This window comes from Poecilia reticulata, chromosome 7 (assembly GCF_904066995.2).
Source record: "Poecilia reticulata chromosome 7, P_reticulata-male-v2, whole genome shotgun sequence".
Classification (NCBI taxonomy): Eukaryota; Metazoa; Chordata; class Actinopteri; order Cyprinodontiformes; family Poeciliidae; genus Poecilia; species Poecilia reticulata.
The window spans coordinates 29,164,007-29,186,033 of record NC_088836.1 but is presented as its reverse complement, the minus strand read 5'-3'; the positions used below and the strand labels follow the sequence as shown (position 1 = coordinate 29,186,033).

General features: G+C 37.2%; 1 protein-coding gene across 1 annotated transcript; it reads right to left on the bottom strand.

Annotated features, from left to right (window-relative positions):
* Window positions 1-9,353: 9,353 nt before the first annotated feature.
* cbln4 (cerebellin 4 precursor) lies at window positions 9,354-20,506 on the bottom strand. The gene is made up of 3 exons (XM_008414552.3): window positions 19,365-20,506; window positions 14,777-14,893; window positions 9,354-12,781 (listed from the first exon to the last, which is right to left on the bottom strand). Exons 1-3 carry the CDS (start codon window positions 19,629-19,631, stop codon window positions 12,584-12,586), a joined length of 582 nt encoding a protein of 193 aa, XP_008412774.1. The 5' UTR covers window positions 19,632-20,506; the 3' UTR covers window positions 9,354-12,583.
* Window positions 20,507-22,027: the final 1,521 nt, after the last annotated feature.

Below are 22,027 nucleotides of genomic sequence, written 5' to 3'. Positions count from 1 at the left end.
CTTTAATCCAATCCACAGATTCTTTATAATCACAATCAGGTAGGAAGTCTGTTTGTAAACAACACTGCAGAAATAATCACTGCAATCAGCTCCAGCTGAACAAGTGCTATTATTATGCCGACTGTGTAAAGGTAATCCAAGCTCACCATGCGAATGACCTGCTGCAGAAGCCCAGCAATTAGGTCTGTGACACCCTGTCCAAACACACTCATGGAGCAGAGCAATCAGACGTGTGGGTTCACACTGATCTGTTTACATTTTAGATATAAAGGTTTCTAAAAGTTAAATCAAACTGAGACCAATATAACTGCATCAGCTGAATGAGTCAGCAACAAACTGCACGGATAACAGCCACCAAAAATCCAAGAAAAATAGCAGAATTTTCTTTTCCCTTGGGTGTTTAACAGACTTCACCTCGCCACAGATTCAGCTCGTTCAACTTCAAGCATGTTTAACACGTATTTGTCTGATGGATTGGTGCTTTTACGCTTTCATCATCCTGAATATTCATTTCGAGGCTGTCTCAAAATTGGTCTTTTCTGGCTGTTAGATACAAAATGTTGACAACTCGCATGCCTATTGTCAATCACAGCCACTAATGCACCTTTTTATTTGAGTCATGCCTAAACTGCCTTTTGCCAGTAAGTAACCATCCCTTTCTCCCTGTGCTCTTTTCTGAGGTTTCACAGAAGACAGTTGACAAGGCAAAGGCAATTCATCTTCATTGTGGCATCCACATTACCATTAATGTGCTTTTTCGTACATAATGCATCTCATCTCTCTCAAGAAAACAGTCACAGGAAAAGTACAATATCCTGAGAGATGAGCTTGTCATTCACGGTTATTATCACCAAGTCATCAAGGAAGAGCAGAGTGACTGATGACTGAGCTGAATTTACCAAAACACTCAAAAAAAAGCCTTAACATATTTAGCTACCCACAAAAATGATGACATTGAAAAATGGTTTTCTTATCTGTGGAATTTTGTTGCATTTTGTCACATTAGAAGCTCAATCTTCCACGTATTTTATGTGACAGAGCAACACAAAGCAATGCATAATTGAGAAGTAGAAGAAGGACATATGGTTTTACTTTAAAAAAAAAAAAAGAAAATCTGAAAACTGAGGCATGCATTTTAATGTAACATGGTTGCACTATAAAATATTGTGCAACCAGTTGCCGTTAGATGTTCCAGATTCATGCTTGTTTTATAAAATAACATCACAACCTTGAACCTATCAGAGGACTCATCTGTCCATGAGTCATGGAAGATGGAAATGGTTGTAGCTAGTTACATTTATGCCATTATATTTCATTGAATGTTTGGGGAAAAAAAGAAATGAGTGGTTTGATTCAGAGGTGGGCATCAGTAACAAAAAGGTTGCGCTAGCTGACTAAAGCACTGTAAACAGTTCTGCCAATGCTAAAGCTCTACTCCAACACAGTATTTAAGGGAAGCTAATGCTAAAGCGCTAACTTCACTTCAAATTACATCTGTCCTTGAAAGACTACAACCCACAAGAACCAATTTACTTTGACATTATAATTTGCATGTTCTATCATGCCCTTATTGTATTTCTGTTTACATCTTGCTCTCTACTGTTCATGTTTTATTTTGTTCCTCTACATTTCTTTTTTGAAAAAAAGTTACTTTAAAACTAAACCTACTTCTAACTAAGAAGATAAACATGAACACAAATATCAAACTACTTGAAGAATTCTTAGGAGTCGATGAGCAAAACTTTAACATAGTTATCAAACTTTATTCAACTGAAAGTTTGCAGAATAGCCAAAAAAATGTACGCTTTAGAGTTTATTCGGAAGCTACAAAGGATTTTTATTTTTTTATTATTATTTTTAAAAGCCTATTCAGCAGATATTAAGATGACACAGTCTAAGTCCGGACCTACAGTAGCTCCAGTTGGAAATAGCTGCCAAGAACTGACACAATATCCAATCTGACAGAGATGGAGCTTTTTGCAAAGAATGGAAAATGTTTTTATATCTAAAATATCTATCATTCTGCAGCTCTCACTCCCTCTGGATCTTGACAGCTGCATTAATTACAAAGGTATAAATGTGTATAATGAACAAGTTCAAATATTATTACAGTGTCTTTCAGTTACTCAGCGCAGCCCCTCTGACCCAAACCCACAGCCTCTGAGCGAAACCAAGCCAGATTTTCCTGAGGTGTAGAAATCAGAACCAGGCCTGTTGTAAGCACAGAGGCCCTCTGAAAAATTGCTCTGCATGCAAACGTGGCTTCTACAATTTCTAAGCCCAACAATCAACCGTTCTGTTCCAAACCTATTTGCATACAACACTCATATATTCAGCACGGCAACTCAAAAGTACAAATTTCACAGCAACCTCGTCGCTTCATGCATAAATTGGTTTGCAACTCAGTTTGAAATGGCTCTGAAAAACTGCTTTCTCCTCCTGGCTTTCATTTCTTGTCTTCAGATCAAAACACATTATTATTTAATGACCAATACTTTGATTTTCTTAATGCATAATGCACCAGTATTAAACACATCATTTAGCCGAGCTGACTGGGAAAATGAAACACTATCAATTTTATGGCTTGATTAAAAGAGACTCCACTGGAAAGTGGCAGGTCCGAGGGAAGATGCTGCAGAGTGTTTTTGGTTTGTGCACAGAGAGCATGATGCTATTAGACAACTTTTTAAAAAAACCTGCAGCGGTCAAGCCCTAGATTTGGGAGGAGTGGCATGGCTTTGCTTTGTCTGTTTAACAGTGGGGACAGATTTCAATCATGGTCCATCTCCTGAGGGGGACATGGGAGTTTGGTGGACACATCCACATGGAAAGCTTAAGATCATTTCCTGCAAGGTACATTTTAATCATCTCGTCATTGTGTGAACAAAGCAAGAGCTAGCTTCACATTCCAGGCAACCATCCATGGATTCATATTTATGTTTCATGGGTTTGATTATTAAAAATATTTGCCTTTTGAAGTCATTATAATACTGCTTTAGTAACAGCTTCGTTTGTGCTATTTGGATAGCGCTAGTCTTGTCACAATAATAAAAAAAATTTGCGGCATGTTAAAATTTTTCCAGAAATTACTGTGACAAACAACAATGTTGTTGTTTGATCATTTTCAACTAATGACATAATGATATAATGACAATGGCAAATACACCTTCTTAAAGAAAAATATAGTGGAATTTCTAAATAACATTTAATGCTGAAGCTTGAAGACTTTTTGAATATACAAAACAATCAAAAATAATAAATAAAATGACATTCTCTCTGTATTATTAGACTAATAATACATTAGACATTCTCTCTAATGTAGAGATTCTCTCGAATGCATGTGAATGCACATCAGTTGCATTCAGATGCAACTGATGTGAATATTCACTCCTCATTACGTTACAGAAACAGAAAAGCGAGGTGTCTGGTGCACGGACTCAAACCTGGTGTTATCCAGACTCGAGTCCAGTAGAAAAAGAAAGGGAAAGGAGGAGAGTAAACTAACATGCAATTAAAAATGATCATCTCATTAATTGATTCATTGTTTATTGAGGCAGACATATTACTGTGAAATAATAAGTTGTGACTTTTAGAGACCTAAACTTAAATCTAACCAAAGTTTGAAGGAGTTTTAATATTCCTCCAGTACAGGTAAAGGTCGGGTGGCTGAGTTCTGCTTTAAATATCGAGCAAGAAGCTCCAGGGGGAAATTTGGAGTGGAGTCGCTGGTTCTCCACATCGAAAGAAGTCAGCTGAGACGGTTCAGTAATCTGATCAGAAATGTTAATGGATGGCTCCCTTGGAAGGTTTTTCTAGATGAATGGATGGATTGAATTAAGGTTTTATTCTTATTTATCACAGTAAATTGAACTGTGATAAGAAATGGAAATGATGGCCAGCATCATTTCCATGCACTGATGGGATAATCGCATATGAATATTTTACGTCTAATGTTTCATTATAATACTTTATTTTTGTAATTGCTAATTCAGTCTAGAAACTGCAGTTAGGCTTATGCATGATAGTCATTATCATTATTACAGATCCTGTAGAGTCTAAAATGACTGGAGCACTTTGATGTAGAAAAATTGTTTTTGAAGATTGTTTTTGTCATGGTTTCGTCTCTATTGTTTTATTCCGGTGTTCTAGATATTGAGGCTGTAATGATCCCCTGTGGGATTAGTTTCTGTTTTTGGAAAACAAGGGCATTAAATTTCACAAGTGAGATGGTAACTTTTCCAGCAACGCATGCTGGACGACTCTGCCACAAGCTAAATGTTTATCCCAGAAAAGCTGCTGCTTTAATGTGTGGTAATGATCTGAACGAAGACGTTCAGTGTGTTTGAAACTAACCGAGACACTAAATTCAGCCTCTGGGGCCTCAGTCATAATCACACCCCAAAACGTATACAGCCCTCAGTCACGAGCAGCCCCAGGTAGTAGATCTAATCCTGCATGTTCAAATCTTACACACGACATCAACAAAACCATAAGGAATGGCTTTATAAAGAAAAGGCTTTATATTGAATCACAATAAAATCAAATTTTCCCCCCATTCTTTCTGTATTGTAGCTGCTGTGTTTACCCATTCCAAGTGGCAACAGGCTGATTCTGATCTCATGAATCATGTAACTCTCATATTCTGCTACCTGAAGCACGGAGCTGCCTTATCTCCACACTTGTTTACTGATTCAAGATGAATGCTGCCGCTGGTAATACAGAGGAGAGGATTACAAGGAATTAACACCTTTTAGGTATTACTAATTGGATTGTCCTTTTGATTCATTCACTGGACCAAATGATGTTGGCTAGAGAAAGCAGCTCCCACTGTAATTTAAGCACATTTTAAAGCTAATATCTCCCCCTTCATCATATATTACGGACTGGAAATCAAGTAGTTGATTCTTTAGTCTTCATATAAATTTAAATCAGTTTTCACTCATAACTAGTTAAATCTTCCCCCTGTTTTCTCTCCAATTTCCAAATATAGGATTCAATAACTGGATGATCAGTTATCCAGAACAGACTTTACCAACTGAGATTAAAGTGTTCTTGCATTCTTATTTATGAGTCAGTTGTAAAATTACAGAATAGTGGAAGTGGAAATCTGCTGGGCCAGAAAACTGCATCTGAGTGTGTTCAGCTATCTCTGAAGCTGCACAGGACCTGTTAAAGCCATGAAAATCTAGGTTCTGTTTTTTGTTATAGTTTATAAATTGAATCTCAAAATGTTAGTCCACAGTTTATTTTGCATATTTGTAATAAGAAAGACATGCAGAAAGAGTAAGCAACTGATGGTTTACTCCATCTTTCAGTGACAGTTCTTCCATCAGTAGGGGTTAAGAACCAAACACTCCTCTGTTCAAGTAATGGATCTAGCTGTGTGGATGTGTTTCGTCTGTGTGTGTGTGTGAGATCTTTCCTGAATGGAGGATCTTTGCTGGAGGGCGTGGCCATCCTGCTGCAAACTCCACACCTGTCTGCAATTATCCCATCATCTGCTGGAGATTTGAGAAGCTCTTGGAGACGCCATCTTTGTCCAATGATCAGCTTTTACTGGTAGCAAGTAAAGTGTCACTCTGCGTTAACTTCTTGCTGTCTACGCTCATAGTTCATGTTGTTCCCTGCTCCATGTTTACCCCTTAAAGTTGTTCCATTTTCTTGGGAACATTACTTTTTTTAACAGTCGAAGCTGAAAGAAAAGAATAATAAGGTCCACGACCTGATTCCTACGTTTAGATCTTGGTTTTGGGGTGGGATTAGACTACTATCAGAAAATAAAAGGACTGAAGAATGCATTGTGTAATGTAAAGTCCTTGTGGAGAAAAAGACACAACCATGTGAATGTGTGTGCATTCAGAAGTGGCTCATGTTTTTGTTGTTGGATTTATCCAGAGTTGTTATTCCGTTCAGGTGTTGTTTCCCGCTGGATGCGATCAAAGTGAAAAGTGCTTTGTAAAACTAAAGCTGAGCTGAAAACAATCAGCTTTAAGTGCTAAAAAAGTAAAACAAACGAGACCTGTGGAAAGGTCAGAATTAGTTTAGAAATTCAAAGCACGCCACAGCTTTTTAAATGAAGTGGCTTCAATCTTCACACCGAGTTTTGTGCCATTGCATTACATCCCAATCAGGGCTGCAAGTTATAATTGAGTTCACCAAAAGTTGATTGATCTTACCAATCAATCAAAAATGACCACTTATTAATTGGCAAGCAGTCATTTTCTTAAAGTTTTCTTGTGTCAAGATATGTCTTTTTCCAGGTTACAATATTTCTGCGTTCTTTTCTTCTGTCATCACATCCTCAAATCATCAATCAATAAATCATGGTTCTGAACAGGCTTGATTTTATAGGAATCTGGGAAAAAAAATTGGATAAATACAAACTTTCTCATCTCCTGAACAGGATGTTTGATTGCCTGAAACTATGTGTCAACAAATAAGACTTCAGTTGAGAAAACCTCCAAACATATATCTTTAAGGGCAATGCCATTATATCAACAAACACTCTTAAAATTAAATACACCTGCTTCAACTTACTTCATTATCTAGTTGTTTTATTAGACCAAAAAGACAGAAATACATCATGTTTTGTTTTTTTACTGTCATTGTCTGAAAAACAAAAACAAATCCAACATTAGAAAACAGCCTTGGTGCTTTCATGAAATTTGATGAAGTTGGTAACCAGGTGGTGCTAATTAAAGCACTTGAGTAACAGAGCTCCAGTAGTTTTACTCTAATTGAGAGGTTCTGGCATAATGTGTGTCCGACTATTACGCCAAGGAAGAAGAACATCAGTCATGACCAGCAACTGTTGCTGCCCAACAATTTGGGAAAAGTTATGAAGCCATTCACTAGATAATTGTACTCAGTCTTCAAACAGAAAAAAAAAAAACTTTACGAGTGGAAAACATTTAAGAGAGCTCCAAATGTTTCTGGGTGTGAGAGCTTCCTGGTAAAACAGTGTAATCCTTAGAAACATTATCAGAACCCCCAGAGTTCAGTCTCAGAAACCACGTCTGTTAAAATATTAAATGTTAGTTTATGACAGCACAACTGGAAGGAGAAAGCATCTTTACACTAAACAGGGCAGAGCAATTTCGCTTTTCAAAACTGCATCTCAGCTAATCTCAAAGACATAACAAAGAATCTGAATGAACTTTTAAGATGCCTGCAACAATATGCATAGAAGAGACCAAAATAGAGCTCCATGTTTAGGGAAAACTAAACTTAGCATATCAGTACTAAAGCCTCATTACCAGCTGTCAGCTGGTGTAGGTCTTGTTTTGCAGTCTTTGAGTAAATCTGAACCCCTTTATACCAAAGTATAAATGTGAGACAGTTTGTCCAACGGCTGAAGCTGTAAAGAAGTGGGTTAACGCAGCAGGACAATGACCTCAAACACGGCAGCAAACCTACAAAAGGAAGGCTGAAAACCTGCAGGGGACCAGTCAAAGTTCAGAGGTCAACATAATTAAAAGGCCTACAAACTAAGTGAACCAAAGAAATCTTGAAAGTCAGTAAGGAAAGATGAATTTAAATAGTGATATCTTTAGATAAACATGAGAGAAAATCAACATAAAAGTATAAACAGTGAGTAAAAATGAAAAAAGGGAAATAAAAACAACATTCAAACAAAATTAAAATGAAATAAAGACTTATTCACATAAACAAGTTTAGTCTGAGATTAATTTACTCTCCAGGGGTTCAATAGGAAGATCAGTAACCTTTGACCCGATTATCTAGAGGAAGAAGAAGATAAAATATGTTTATCAGTTATATGCCACAAATATGTTTCTTATTGCATGGATATCCACATTTTTCATCATTCTGAAATGCAAATTTTACATTTGATATATATGAACAGTACTTTTATGTCATTAGAAAACTATGTCCAGATGCTGCTGCATTTTCTTGCACTTTAAATAAAATATGCCCCACTCCCCACCTTAGCTGACTGACTCAGTGTCCAGGTACCTGAATCGAAAAGAGTTCATGTGCTTTTTACTCATTACTGTATGCATGACTAGAAACAGCAGTATGCGTAACATGAGTGAACAACATTTATTTTTTAAATTCATGATAGTTTAGTATTCAGCGCTCTGCAGCACTACAGTACTTCTTTCCACCAAACAACTCTGACTGGCAGTTTAATAAATGCCGAATGACTCACTCACTGCTATGCTGAGATGCTTTTTAAATCTGATTGTGTTGAGTTAAAATGGTGATATTATTCCTTTAACTAGTAGCAACCAGACCTTTAGCTCTGACTGAACACACTTGGCATGCTCTTAAGACAAGCTATCGTTACACAAAATCTGCATCATATTTGATAAAGTAATGTCCACTAAGTTTGTGTTTTGCAGTGTGAGAACTCCAGGTCACCGCCATCTTGTGTGTAATTGAAACACTGACAGACATTCTCAAACATTAAAGAAAACCCTTTAAAACAATGAGGATCTTCATGATAAAAAAAACTGTTTTGCATCAGCTTTCACAAAGTCTGAGCCTTCATAGTTATTATTTACATTCACTCAAGATATTTCTGAGAAACTGACCTCATAAATAGGAGATTAAAGGGCACATCGAATGAAAAGAGACAACATAAGCTGCTATATTTGCACAATGGAATCATACGTTCCATACAGAAAAAATAAAAAGAGAACATTGTGACATATTCATGTGTACATATCATGTCAAACCGAGTACTGCACTATCTGGTTTAGACAAGCAATACCTAAAGCGATTCAGACACCAAAACAGAAAAAAAATAAAATAAAGAAAAGCATTTAGTAAGATGCTGAGGAAGTTTAACAACAACGTTTTCTTGGATTTAAAGCACTAAATGCATTTGGACAGCATGTGTGAAGATTGCAACATCCCTGGTTGTAACATCGCAGAGGAAAATCCCCTCTGAGTTGAAAGCCACGCCTCTTTGATTCTGCAATCATGGCAACATGAGCTGATAGCCAATCAGCAGCAGGGAACATGAATGGCACTTCACAATGGCGCTTTCAGCTTCACAAGCTGCATCTTCTTTCAGATTTTCTGGGAAAAAATTTTAAGTTATGATCCACAGAAAAATCTGCAGGTAGGTGAATCTACAAATACTGAACTGTGAAGAGGAGAGGCACAGTGCTTGGTGTTGCACTGGATTTAATCTGAGGTAAAGGAGGGCAGGTGAAGTTGTGCCACATGTTTTTGGATGTGTTTTAATATTCCTTTTACCTTGTATTTGTTTGTGTTGGTAGAGCACATAAAGTTCCAAAGAAATAAAAAAGCTTGTGGATTTCAAATAAAAAACTGTCCACTGTGTAAATGTTTTTCCAGGCAATTTAAGCTGAACAAGATCTGAATCCATTTAAAAAAAACAATGTTTATTCATCATTCAATGTTATTATTCTTTAATACATGAGTACACTGATGTATACAATTAAACATTTACTGAAAAAAATAATTTGTATAAATATTAAAATAATCACCCACTGAAGCCACAGGAGTTTTAGCAGCACTGTGAACCATTAGCAAGGAATTTCACCCCCAAATGTAACTGAGCTGATACACATTTCATTTGTTTCAATTCTGTGACAATTAAAATCAGCAAACCAACATGAAGCTCTACTGAGGAGTTTGATAAATGCTTTAATGTTTTGTTCTTTGGAAAGAACCTTTTGGGACAGAACTTTATCAGAGAATATTCTGGATTTGCTGTTAAAACCTGTCTTATTTTCTCCAACAGTTTCTGATGTGTGTCACTGTAAACTATCAGGATGATAAATATCACCTCTTACCTTACAGTCCGTCACCGTGTTTTATAGCTTCTTACAGAATGATTGTGATATTTAGGATAGTTCATCATTCAAAAACAAGAAAATAAAGGAACAATGCACAAGAACTAAGAACCATTATTTTAATTAGTGTAAGACAGCATTTCACATGAGAGATTGTTTTCTGGTTGAAACAATGCTAATCGTGACTTCCATAGTTTACAAAAGGAGTAAATTTGCTTCTACGTTTGCAGAGAAGCCATCGCACGCTGAGCTGAGTAGCAACATTTAAATGTTTAAATTCAACAGAAGTTTTGTTATACTTAGGCTGCTGCAAGAATTTACAAGTGAAATGCATGTTCACCTGCCTTTTCAGCTGTGAGGCTCATGAACCACAAGCTGATTGTGCAAAAAGAGATGCTGTTTGCACACTTAAAGTTATAATAAGCAAGTTTTATTGGAAATTAAGTCATCCCCAGAGCTAGATTACGATGCCAGGAATGTGGAAAAATAGGCGCCTGCCTCACTTGCCAACTGGATTACACGGCAGCTGACCTTAATTACAGACCTGCTCAATCAGGATAACACCAGATTGATGGACAGGGAGAGGGATATGGATGGAATATTACATATGATGTTTGTGGTTATTTTACTTGTCTTCTGCCTTTTAGTCAATGTTTGTTTTCTCAGCTGTAATAATTTTATGGTTCTTAAGGTCACACATATCACAAATTTTTAATATGACTCAGCAAAATGTTCAAACATGAGATTTCTGAGCACCTTATAATAAATTATTTATTTTAGAATCCTTTCTCTTCCCTCTGGAAGTCTAGTCAAATTTAAATCAATGCCAAAAGTGGATTTGGAATCTCTGTTAGAAACAGCAGCCCATGCCCTAACATTTATATTTTAACAAAACTTGTCACTTATAAGCAAATAAATCATTTCTTAAAATAGACAGTACAACATAATGTTATGCTTGACAAATTATTCACTTCACATTATATAATAAAGCAACTAGCACTTGGTAAGACTTATTTGTTTTTGTTCCAGGAATTTATAATGTTAAATATAGCATTCATTAAAGTTGCTGTTCATTTTGTTTTGACTTGGTTTTCTGAATATAATGGCCTGTCAGTTTTGGTCGACTTTAAGACAAATTGGTGATTGATTATATGAAGAAATTAATTTGTAGTCCTGTAAAGTTACAATGTACCTAAAGTGTGACCCAAGCAGCAGAGCTGACTGAACTCATGTCATGTACTTAAGACTATGATCAAACTATGAAGATGTTCCTTAGCATTTGTAGAACTGCAGAGGCCCGCTGGTATCTGTAAGTATGGCTTAGATGTAAAGCTCGACCTGACATATCACAGATCTAAACTCCATTTTCCAGAAGTCAGGGACCACAACAACTCATGAATCTGCAAATACTTAGTGACCCCTCTGATAGTTCAAACACAGCATTTAATATGTATTAATGCGCACAGAGGAAACAGTCTTGGGAAGCAGGAGCAAACATCTATGGTCTTTCTTCACTACTGGGGGTACAGCCAATCAAAACCAGGAAAATGAATGGCACTCTTGGATTGGCTGGTTTCCAAATACAATGCAATATCATGTTAGGTAGCATTTCCCACAAGTATTTCAGCTTCCAAAGTTGCATTTCATTTGAATATTTTAAGTATTTTTAACTATTTTCCACAAATAATTTGGATTTACATTCCCCAGTAAAGTCCTCAAATACTGATCCTTGGATGAGATCAGTATTTGCCCTACACTACATTCTTATCTGGTCAACTCAGATATCTGTCAGTCATAAAGTACAAGTTGTCAGTTTCTTAAGTTTCAAGTATCTGGCAGCTTGAGGTGAGTGATTCTTCATTAGCGCAGACAGATTGTCTACATAGTGTTGAATGTGAAACGGTTAGTAATTGTTGTGCCACTGATGCAATAATGAGTAGCAGTTGCAAAAACACCGTTGATGTGGTACACATGTAGTGTACGCGGTGTGTAAAAGCTACACCGCTCATGCTATGGAACCTTTTGACATATATGAAAAATCAATAGCGCGCTAGCTGAGCGATAGCTCATGAAATTCTGTCTGCTTCTGTGTTCAAGGGTGGGAAGGAGATTCTGGATCCTTTTCATGCATCGCAGCATTTCTTCCTACAACACTGAAATTGAAGGGAGTAATAGAAATTTATAAAAGTAGGCATTTAGAAAACTTAAGCCTCTGTTGGCATGCTAAGAAGTGGCTTAGTTCATTTATGTCTTGGACGGATTCTAAAATAAGTTACTGCTCCAACAAACTCAGAAACCGAGTATTTTGTGTTACTGGTCTGGTTAAGATTCCTTGCACTCATGTTCTCATATGTATACATTGGTCATGGTAGTTGATACAGCCAACAAAGGCAAATACAGTTTACACCAACAAAAGCAGATGAAACTAAACTCCATAATCGTGGCACAAAAACAAAATAAAATCACAGCATCCTAAGCATATTTCATCAAATCAAAGTTTGAACAGTGTCTTTTACAAGTGCTCTTCTCTGGGGCTGCTTGAGTGACAGAAACAGATGGTAGCGATTAGGAATATTTCAAGTCTTTTTGATCCAAACCTGACTTCTCCCCAGAATCTGAGCATTTTCCAAAGTCATTTCCTTTCCATGTAGTGATGTATTTATTCATGTCATTTCTCAGTCTGGCTGAATCCAGCAGATGAAGCAGCAATGTTTTGATTATACTGTGACAACACATTATGAAGAAGTCTGTAGACTTACAATTGTCCTTTCTTTTTCCTTGCTTTTTATTTTCTTCTACAGAGGGAAAACGAGGAAGCCAGAGAACGTTGAATATTGCCATCCGCCCACTAGATTTCCCTTTTCCAGCTTCAGATAAACTTTGTCCTCTTTTTCAAGGTAAAGTAGAACTCCATTGGTGGCAGCTTCACGAGTCACATCTTTGTCGCCTGCAAAGGCAGAGATGACTGGTTTTCCGTTTAGCATCAAGTTAACCTGAATAATCCACAAGAAAGTAACAATTAATGACAATAAGGTACAAACAACAAGCACAAAACTGCAACACAGACATTTATTAAAGTTAAGACAGTGGTGTGCTGGTAAATATAGAATAATATTCTGTCAGTCTAAAGTTTGACTGCATCCTCAGATGAGCTTTTCAAATTGGATGAACTTTCAGGGAAACCACTCACCTTTGGCTGGTTTGAGACTACTAGTAAAGATAGCAGTCTCAAGTGAAGATACTAGCAGCTGAGGAAAATGTTTCCTCAAACTTTTATATATTTGCCTCTGAAGAACATGTAAATGTGAAATCAGAAACAGCCTTGGGAATTCCTTCAAGAAGCAAGATGCTTCCCTCTGTGATGGAGACTTTTGGTTACTTGAACAACAAAGGGACCCAACTTCCTCTCTGTCTAAAATGTGTTTGCTATAATTTGTTGTTTTTCTTTGTATTAAATGATCATTCAAATAAGTATAGTTCAATTTATTATGGGACTATTTTTATACATACTTTGATTCTGCTTTTATACAGGTATATATTCATTGCCATTTGTCTAGACCAGTGATCTCCAAACTTTTCAGGCTCTGTGCAACAGAATACTGGTGGAAAAGACCATCATTACAAGTTAATCAGACCAGAAGGTCAATTAAACAAGAGCGTTCTGATAGCAGAAACATAATCATGAGCAAATATGTTACTTTTATCTATTTAACATTGACATATAACATTCACAGCATAAGTGTGCTTTCTATTATCAGTGTGGTGCAGAGGGGTTCTGGACTCCACACTTGCTGATTCACAAACCCCAGTGGGGTTCTAACCCCGAATTAGGAAACCAGTGGTCTAGACTACTAAACCAATTTAATGAGATTTAAAGGAGCAGTGGGGCATTGGAAAAGCAAAAATCCAATAAAATCCAAGGTGAATTGCTGCCACTATTAAAACTGCTGCAGTAAGAACGGCTCCTTCCTGAGCTGACAGAGCTGTCTTGTGGTTGATATGACTAATGCCTGGTGAAAAGATTTTTTTTGTGCTGGTTAACAAAACACCTATTCTATTAGTCTGGTTCTGGTAGTGCTGTTCGTCTGATTGACCAAAAAATAAGATCTGATATTTTTTCCTCTTGCTTTTTTTTTTTTTTAACCAAAAACTGCCCAGAGTCCAAACCCTTTGGTGTGATGAATGTATAACATTTTTGATTGAATGACTTTATATTTAGGCTTTATTATCTGCTCCACTACATCAACATGGTTCTTCAGTTAACCAACTAGCCTTATTTCTTTTCAGGCCCATGAAGGCACTGAAGGGAATATACTCACGTATGTACAATACACACTTATCAGCTTGGCTTTCTCAAATCTTTTGGCCAATTAGTGATCTCATAATTATAGAGAAGTCTGCATAAGGAGTGTGTGATGTTGAGAAAAGTGTTCCATCAAATGATTATCAATCTGCAAACTGACACTTTTTTTTAGTAAATATGGTGTGTTTCTAGAAGATGTCATTATATTGTGTCCACCTGAACTATGGTCCTTTAGAAGTTAGAAAAATCTAACTCTGATTAATGGGTTCAGTGACCCGGCTAACAATCCAGCCATGCTGTGTTAGGGACACACCTCAGACTTTTCCAGTTGGCATTTCCTCTACACCACATTTATAAAATAAGTTATTTTTTCCACTTGTCATGGATGCATTATTACCAATTCCACTGAAAGGAAGCATCCTAAAATGAAGGTATCATATATTTTTGTTTTACTTCTGTATCATTCGTGCTCATCTTGAGGATGGCGTATGTGTAAAATGTTAAATTCACCCATTTAAACAAAATTGCTAAAAGTGATATTCAGATTACATATTTTTAAAATTTTTGATGATTAACAATTTTTAAAGCTGATATAATTGTGTCAGCTAATATTTTTTAGAAGAATTGCTATAATACATTTAGCCATTTTACAGAAAATGGCGTGTGAACTAAATGAAGACAGTACCTGTATAGTTTGGCTCTGGTACACTTTGATGACGTGGAAGTTAAAACTGTAGACTCCTTTTCTTGGGGACAGAAAGACAGACTCAAATGTGAAGTAGTTTCCTATATTCACAAGCACCTGGGAGAAAAGGGAAAAAGCAAAAACAGTATGTATTGTGACAACAGTCCTTATTTATTCAATACTTCAATAAAGGCCTTATTTCAAATGGCTTTTATGATTAAATAAAAAGAGTTATCAACCATGCCGGATTCTCTCCCGTGAGTGTCTCTAGGGTCAGACAGAAATGACACAATTCGCCAAACATTTAACTGTTGTTTTTAGGTGGATTAAAAAATGCATTCAAAGGTTTCCAGGGTTTTTATTTGTTTTGTCGTTTATGGCCACATCACATTTTCCATTGCCAACCCCAAACCTGAAATGATCTAGAGCCTTTGTCATGTTGTATTATGCACAAAATAATCTACTGACAATACGAATGTAGACAAATAAGTATTTTTTCAGGCATTTGCATGTTGAAACCTATGTTACCTGAATATGCCTGTCAGCATCTCCGACTGACCATTTACAACCGTCTCATGGTGTCACTAAAAGGTTTTTCTGCACACTACAGTCACATTAGAGCTACAGTGTCTAAAGCAAAACGGAAAGAGAAGGCTAGTGGATTTTAATTCATGTAGGCAGCAATGCTCTTCCTACCTGCAGTTTCACACCCTCCTGATTTGCACCTGCTCAAAAACCAACGTAAGCTGAATCAGAAACCTTCGCAAATCTAGTCATGGGATCCGCTGAATTCACACACCAGACCGTTATGCAGAGACGTCAAAAGATCACGGGGTGCAATTCAGACTAGACGGCAGACGACTGTTTCAGGGATCCCAACACTTGATGTTGCCAGTGTACGTGTAATTTTTGTGATTTTTCATGTTTGGGCTCTTCTTTCATGCTGAGACTGCAGGGACAGTCCAAGAATGCTAAGGCAATAAGTTGTATCTGCCTCCAGTTATGCCTGTCACCAACCACAGTAGAGCTTTTTAAATCATCAAGTCTCTTTTGGTGTAGTTTGACATTTCTTGTCACAACAATTACCTCAAATACTATTCTTTTGCCCTAAAATCCAATATGTCTTATGAAAGAGACGCAAAACATGACAAAAATACAAAATGTACACAGTTTATAATATAATACCTCCATCTCAAGGTCTAGAATTTTTTTGCACCAAAAAAAATTGTCTAGTGAATATTGGTGGTGATGTGGGAAAAGTAGAAGAAAATTAAAACAAGCCACATGTTGTGCAGCTGACTTCACATAAAAGCTAATATAGGTAGAAATTATGCCCTCTATTCAGATGTGCCTAATTGCCCTTATAATTAATTTGTATATTCATATAAACAGCATGTATTTTCATCAAAAATCATGTTGCTTCTTTAAAATACAGCAACTGTTACATTGAAATATATATTCCAATAGTTGCTTTGTCTGCTGAGCGTAGGCAAGAAATTCAAAATAAATTAATGGTCTACTGTATATTTTTAGCTTACTAAGTGAAATTACTTTTACTTTATTTCAATATAATTGTAAATTAACTGTTCTGAACTTTGTCTGACTTTTGTGGTTTTGAGTATGTTTTAAGAAATATATTGATATTAGCAAATCCAAGCTATTACATAACAGTATTGCACTTTAATTAATAATCTGATCAATATTTACCTTATCTCTGAATGGATTATATAAAGGGAAGCGTTAATCTACTATAGTTAAGTCTTAAGCATCACTTACTGATACAGAAACTCCGTTTTGTGATTTTTCCACTCAAATTACTTCAAGTTAAATCCGAGTAAAACCTCCAAAAGTCAGTACCTGGACTTCTCTGATGATCTGAATGATAACAACAGAGAATATTTCTTTCAATCAATTTTACTACTTCTGTATCAGGTGTGTGCACAGCTGATGGGAGAACAACTGATATAAAGTTTGAGTTTCTCACATGTGCTGGACTTTATGGGCGGATTGCTTCTACATCTATTTAATGCAAAACAGTTGCAAAAACTCAAGGAGACTCATCACTTTGCAATTTTCCCCTAGAAGCTATAAACTCAAAAATGAATTTTAGAGCCAGTAGTGTAGGAGAAACCAAGGGGAAAATGTCATTTTAGGGAATCTGTCTTGTGTGTTTCCACCATATTTTTCCGGATTCCTGCAGAGACGAGCATCTGCTTGTTATTTTTAAATGCCACAAGAGAATATAAAAAGTATACGGTGGAGTTTGTGTTCTGATAATTACAGATAACAGTAAAGAGGCTTTTAGTGATATAACAATGAGGACTGTGCCATTTGTTTGGCTAGAACAAGTTATGCTTCATGTCCCAGAACAGTTCTAGAATGTAATTTCAGTTTTCTTCTTCAATAAAAATGTATTTGAATGTTTAATCTTGTTATGTTCTCTTATGTAAGGAAAGCCAAAGCATGATGGGTGATTTCAGGCATTTTTTTTTCATAACAAGTCATAAACCTCAAGAAAGTAAACTGTCCCTCTTCTCGGACAGATTGGTTTATAATTAATTATTCATTTTTTATTGTCAGAGACTGTTTATACATTCTGAACAAATAAGTAGGTCAAAATTCTGTGTACACACTTATTATTGTTACAATCAAATATGGGTAATATTGGTTATATCTCAGAGTATGAGTTGTTCACCTGACATTATTTCATTCATATACAGAAGTAAACATATCACAAACTGTGTTTTTGCTTTTGCCTGCTTCTTTCAGTAGGCATAACGTTGGGAACAATAGGCTATTTAAAATGTTCTTCTTGGGAAAACATATGAATCATGGTCATTTAGACATTAATTTATTATGACAGCATACATTAAATAGGGTGCTAGCCCAAATTATCTCTTCATATGTCAGGTTGCCAGGTAACAAGCCTGCTATTTTGTCAAATGGACTGAGTTATACACTTTTTAAAAGTTTTAAAAGCTACAGACATGAGTAGTTCATCCAGATGACTGTAATATTCTACTGTCTACATTTATGGTACTCGACAGTAAAAAGAAGTTGGCAGAGCAGCTTAATTTGGGGCTAATAATATGGGTAGCTCTTTGTTGTGACTCCTATGGAAACCATGTTGTGGGAATCAACAGGTCACATGAAATTAGGTCCAGGTTTACATAAATGCGTCGCTCTTTTGCTTTCGCTCCACACTAATGGGATCACAACATTTTAACAAATGTTTCCTTGCACTCTGAGACACAACATATCAATGTTGAACATATTTATGGTGGTGAGACATATATACATGATGCCTCCCGTGACCTAAATGGTCACTAGGAAAGCCACCACATCTAGACGATTGGACTGATTTTTCCTTCTGTTCAGTCCCATTCTGTGTAGAAAACTTCTGAGAGTCTGCATACTATATGATTTCATCCACAATGCGCAGCAACATCCGTATCTGTCCAAGTAGATCAATCAAGTAGGAAAACTTCATTCATTCATGTGCACTATCCTCATTATCCATACACTAAAAGCAAACTAGCGCCACCTTCTGGATGAAATTTCACATTTATTATATACAATATAATTATTATTGTACAATATAATTATTATGTTATAACACGTTTAAAAAATATTTTCTTTGTGACAGCAAGATGCTTCCATAGGATGTGCTTCCACTGAGATAATGATGAAATGAGGTTTGGACGTTGGTGGTTTTGTTACACCACAGCAGAACCGTCACCGTGTATGATGAGCATCTTTAGGGAAATCCAGAAGCTACAACAATAAACATAAAGTCACACTAAGTTTATTTTCAGCTATTGAGAAAAAAACTTGCAGGTTGCTGGTTTTAATTATTTTAAAATAAGCCCTGTTTTTGTTTATTGAAAGTTCAATCTAACTGCTAAATCTGAATACATTTCTGTTTATAAATATATAAATAATTTATTTACCATAGTGCAATAAATCCTCAAGCATTAAAAAAAATAGTTTTTAGTTTTTAAAGAAAGCTGGTCCTTTAAGTTAAACAACTGATAAGCATTAAAAACTATAAATTGTGTAACAAGTTCAAACTTTGGGGCCCCTTGCCGGCGGGGGGAGGGAGGGCCCGAAGCCGCAGCCTTGAACCGGCTCTGGGTGAGCGCTACGCGTACATGGCGCTGATGGTAGGAAGCACAGGTGTGCGTGTGTGTGCGTGCGTGCGTGTGCTTGTGTGTGTGGGCGTGTGCGTGCGTGTGTGTGTGTGTGGGGAGGGGGTGCTTGTTTGCGTGTGTGTGTGTGTGTGTGTGCGGGCTAATACAGGACACAAGATCCGGTTACTTTCGGATCTGCGTGCGGACAACCACATAATCTGCGTGTCAGCTGCGACCACCGTCAAACTAAACTCCAGGGTGCAGCTGCAATAAAAACCTGCAATGACATTTTAATGTTCTGCATCACGTCAGAGACAAGTTTTACCAAAAAGCCAAAGGAGTAAAACTGGATTGAAAACATATTGGCAGAATATTAAAACGGATGTAGTGCGCATCCATCAGTTTTAAAACACATTTTAAATAACATTAATCATCACAACAATAAAAAAGGTTATAACCTGATCGAAGTAGATTATTCTTGTTTTGTTGCTCATTTCTGACGGCTCATGATTGTTGCTCCGGACTGCAGAAAAAGCCACCTTGGAGTTGGCGGCGCGCACGGAGATGCCGAGCGGAGAGGACGAGGACCTCCAGTCCGTGGCCGGGTTGGAGTCGCACACCACCAGGCATTTTCCCTCCAGGACGATCGGCTCCGTATCATTCTGAGCTCTCGCAACCCCGGAGATCATCGTCCAGCTGAGCAGCAGTATGAGCGAGTTCACCATGGCGCTCCGTTTTCTGTTGTAATAGCTCCGATCTGAAGAGAGGGAGAGACCTTCTCCTGCGCGCCGCGAGTTCTCCAGTCCCTCCACGGGTCTTCACCGCCGCAGACGCGTCTGACGCTGTGAGCTTCTCTTACTGGACCCAAAAAAGAGCCATAATCGAGCGAAGCATCAGTGACAATGAATCCTTATTAGATCTAAATGACGTTCCGCAGAAACAAAAGAAGCAAAAATGTGATCATTTTCAGTTAGAATTCATTCAGGAATCGTGGACGAGACCATAGTGGACCACCGTGGAAGCTGGATGAAAAATGGTTCCAGTGAAATCAATCGATGAACCGTCCATAGCCCTGACTCCTACTCCGAATAACGCATCTGGTAACAGCTGCTCCCGCAGTGATGTGATGTTCCGCCTTTGTGCGCGCTCAGACTTCCACTTTACGCACACACGTGTGGCACGAGAATAATTAACTATCTGTGCGTAAATGTCCCAAAGCTTACACTACATTTCCTCATTCTCTTCAAAATTAATTTGATCTTCACAATCTCAGAGTACACTCTGATCCGCTGACAGTAATAAGAGCATACATTAGATGAAACATAATCTTCGAGGAAATTGTTCCCAGGTAATTTTCACTTTCTGTCTCTGCTCTGGGAGCCTGAGTGCTTTAAAGAACATCTCATCAAAACATCTGCATCTGTCCAGATCTGTCCAGACTAGGACTCTAGTTTCAATCTAATATTGTGGTTCGTTGTAGTCTCACCGCGCGCAGCTGGACTGGACATTTTTCAAAGTTAGTGCGTGGATCTGTGGTTTTTCAAAGGAGTCAGTGAAGGAACCTTCATGGCTCCTGACATCAGAGAATCTCCTGTCAAATTATGAATATCTTCAAAAGGCAGAACTTTCCATATAAGTTGAAAGAATTTCTCCCCTGTTTTAAACTCGATTTCTTGCATTGTAAACAACATGAAACTCAAATGTATACAAGTCTAATTGGTCAAAAGCTAGTCAATAAAATAAAATAAGTTTTCAGCTCCTTTGGAGTTTTAAAGTCTGTAGATCTTTATTTACTGTTAGTTCAAGAGTCAATCTAAACAGTGGCGAATTTTAGCTGATATATTTTGCAAAGACATTTTATCAACTGCTCCTGCTGAATGTTTTGAGCAGTATTGTTGGAAAATGTTCCAAAAATCACAGTCAAACATTGGTAGGATATGTGCTAGATTGTTTTCAGTTTCAGCAGAAGTAGATCAAGGTGCAACCCGGACACATCACCGGTTCATACCAGGACAACAGAGAACCACACAGGACAGAGAACCTAAGTCTATAGTTGCTGTGAGACGGAAATACAAACATGTCTAATATCTTAATAATCATTCTGTCACAGAGCTGCATGGTATAATGCAATGCATCATTGCTGTGCTATGGCAGTGGCTCTGGACGGACGGACGGACCGACAGACGGACCGTATCACTGATAACATTTTGAACATTTTGTGTTGAATGCATTATAGTATTTCAGATTGTTGGAGTGAAGAACTATTCAACAAGTCTGAGGTTGTATTTAATTTTCAGATTAAAACTGTAAAAATAATCTCCTTTAGTAAATGCAGCAGCGATAAGGTTTTCTTCTCCTTCAGGTAATTCCTTATTTCAGTAAACGGTCAACATTAAAGGAACAGGAGGATCTGCACAGAGAGTCTAGTGATGACGGACGGTTGTGCAGCTCTGATCATGTCAACACTGTAATCACTCTTGCTTCGCAGCAGGACGGATCTCGGTTTGAGCCTCAGTTCAGAGCTCGTTTTTAGATCCGATTTTATTTTCTTTCCATGCCTGTCTTGGTTTTTCAATATGAGTTAAAGTTCTAACCCGGATGACTGCACACATCTATTTATTTACCCGTTTTGCTCTTCATATTAAGTTAATTATGTCCGTATCTTTCAAAGTTTCTCTTTATACCCTCAGGAGTCAGAGTTATTTAATATTATGATATGTAATACAGCAGAAGGAGACGATTAGTTTCTGTCTCTAGTTTCATTGAAGCAAAGGAGAGCCTACGTTGTCGCCTCATGACTCAGTCTATTGTGAAGTTGTTTGTCTCACCACTCAAATAAGCAAACTGCTCCCTAATGAACAAGCTCATTAACATGGTTACTAATGAGTCACTCTCGGATAGGATAATCATGTCTCTTTTGAAAAGCTGTCTCACCTTTTCTCTTTCTTTTTTTTTTCTTGAAACCTTGCTACAGTTAAGATATGTTTGTGTCTGATGCAGATAGCAAGGTGCTGTTGTTGGTCTCACGAGTTAAAAAGGCATAAATGTCTTTAGACGTCTCCACACAAAAATATGGGAAAGCTAAAAATACTCCGTTTTTAAAGTTGTGCCTGAAACTATA

What these genes read in the sequence shown, in the direction of transcription:
- cbln4 (XM_008414552.3), bottom strand. Translation starts at nt 19,631, where the DNA reads ATGGTGAACTCGCTCATACTGCTGCTCAGCTGGACGATGATCTCCGGG. An exon ending in GAATAATCTACTTCGATCAG is followed by an intron (nt 14,894 to 19,364) that starts GTTATAACCTTT and finishes CTTTTCTCCCAG; the next exon opens with GTGCTTGTGAATATAGGAAA. An exon ending in ACCAGAGCCAAACTATACAG is followed by an intron (nt 12,782 to 14,776) that starts GTACTGTCTTCA and finishes TGGATTATTCAG; the next exon opens with GTTAACTTGATGCTAAACGG.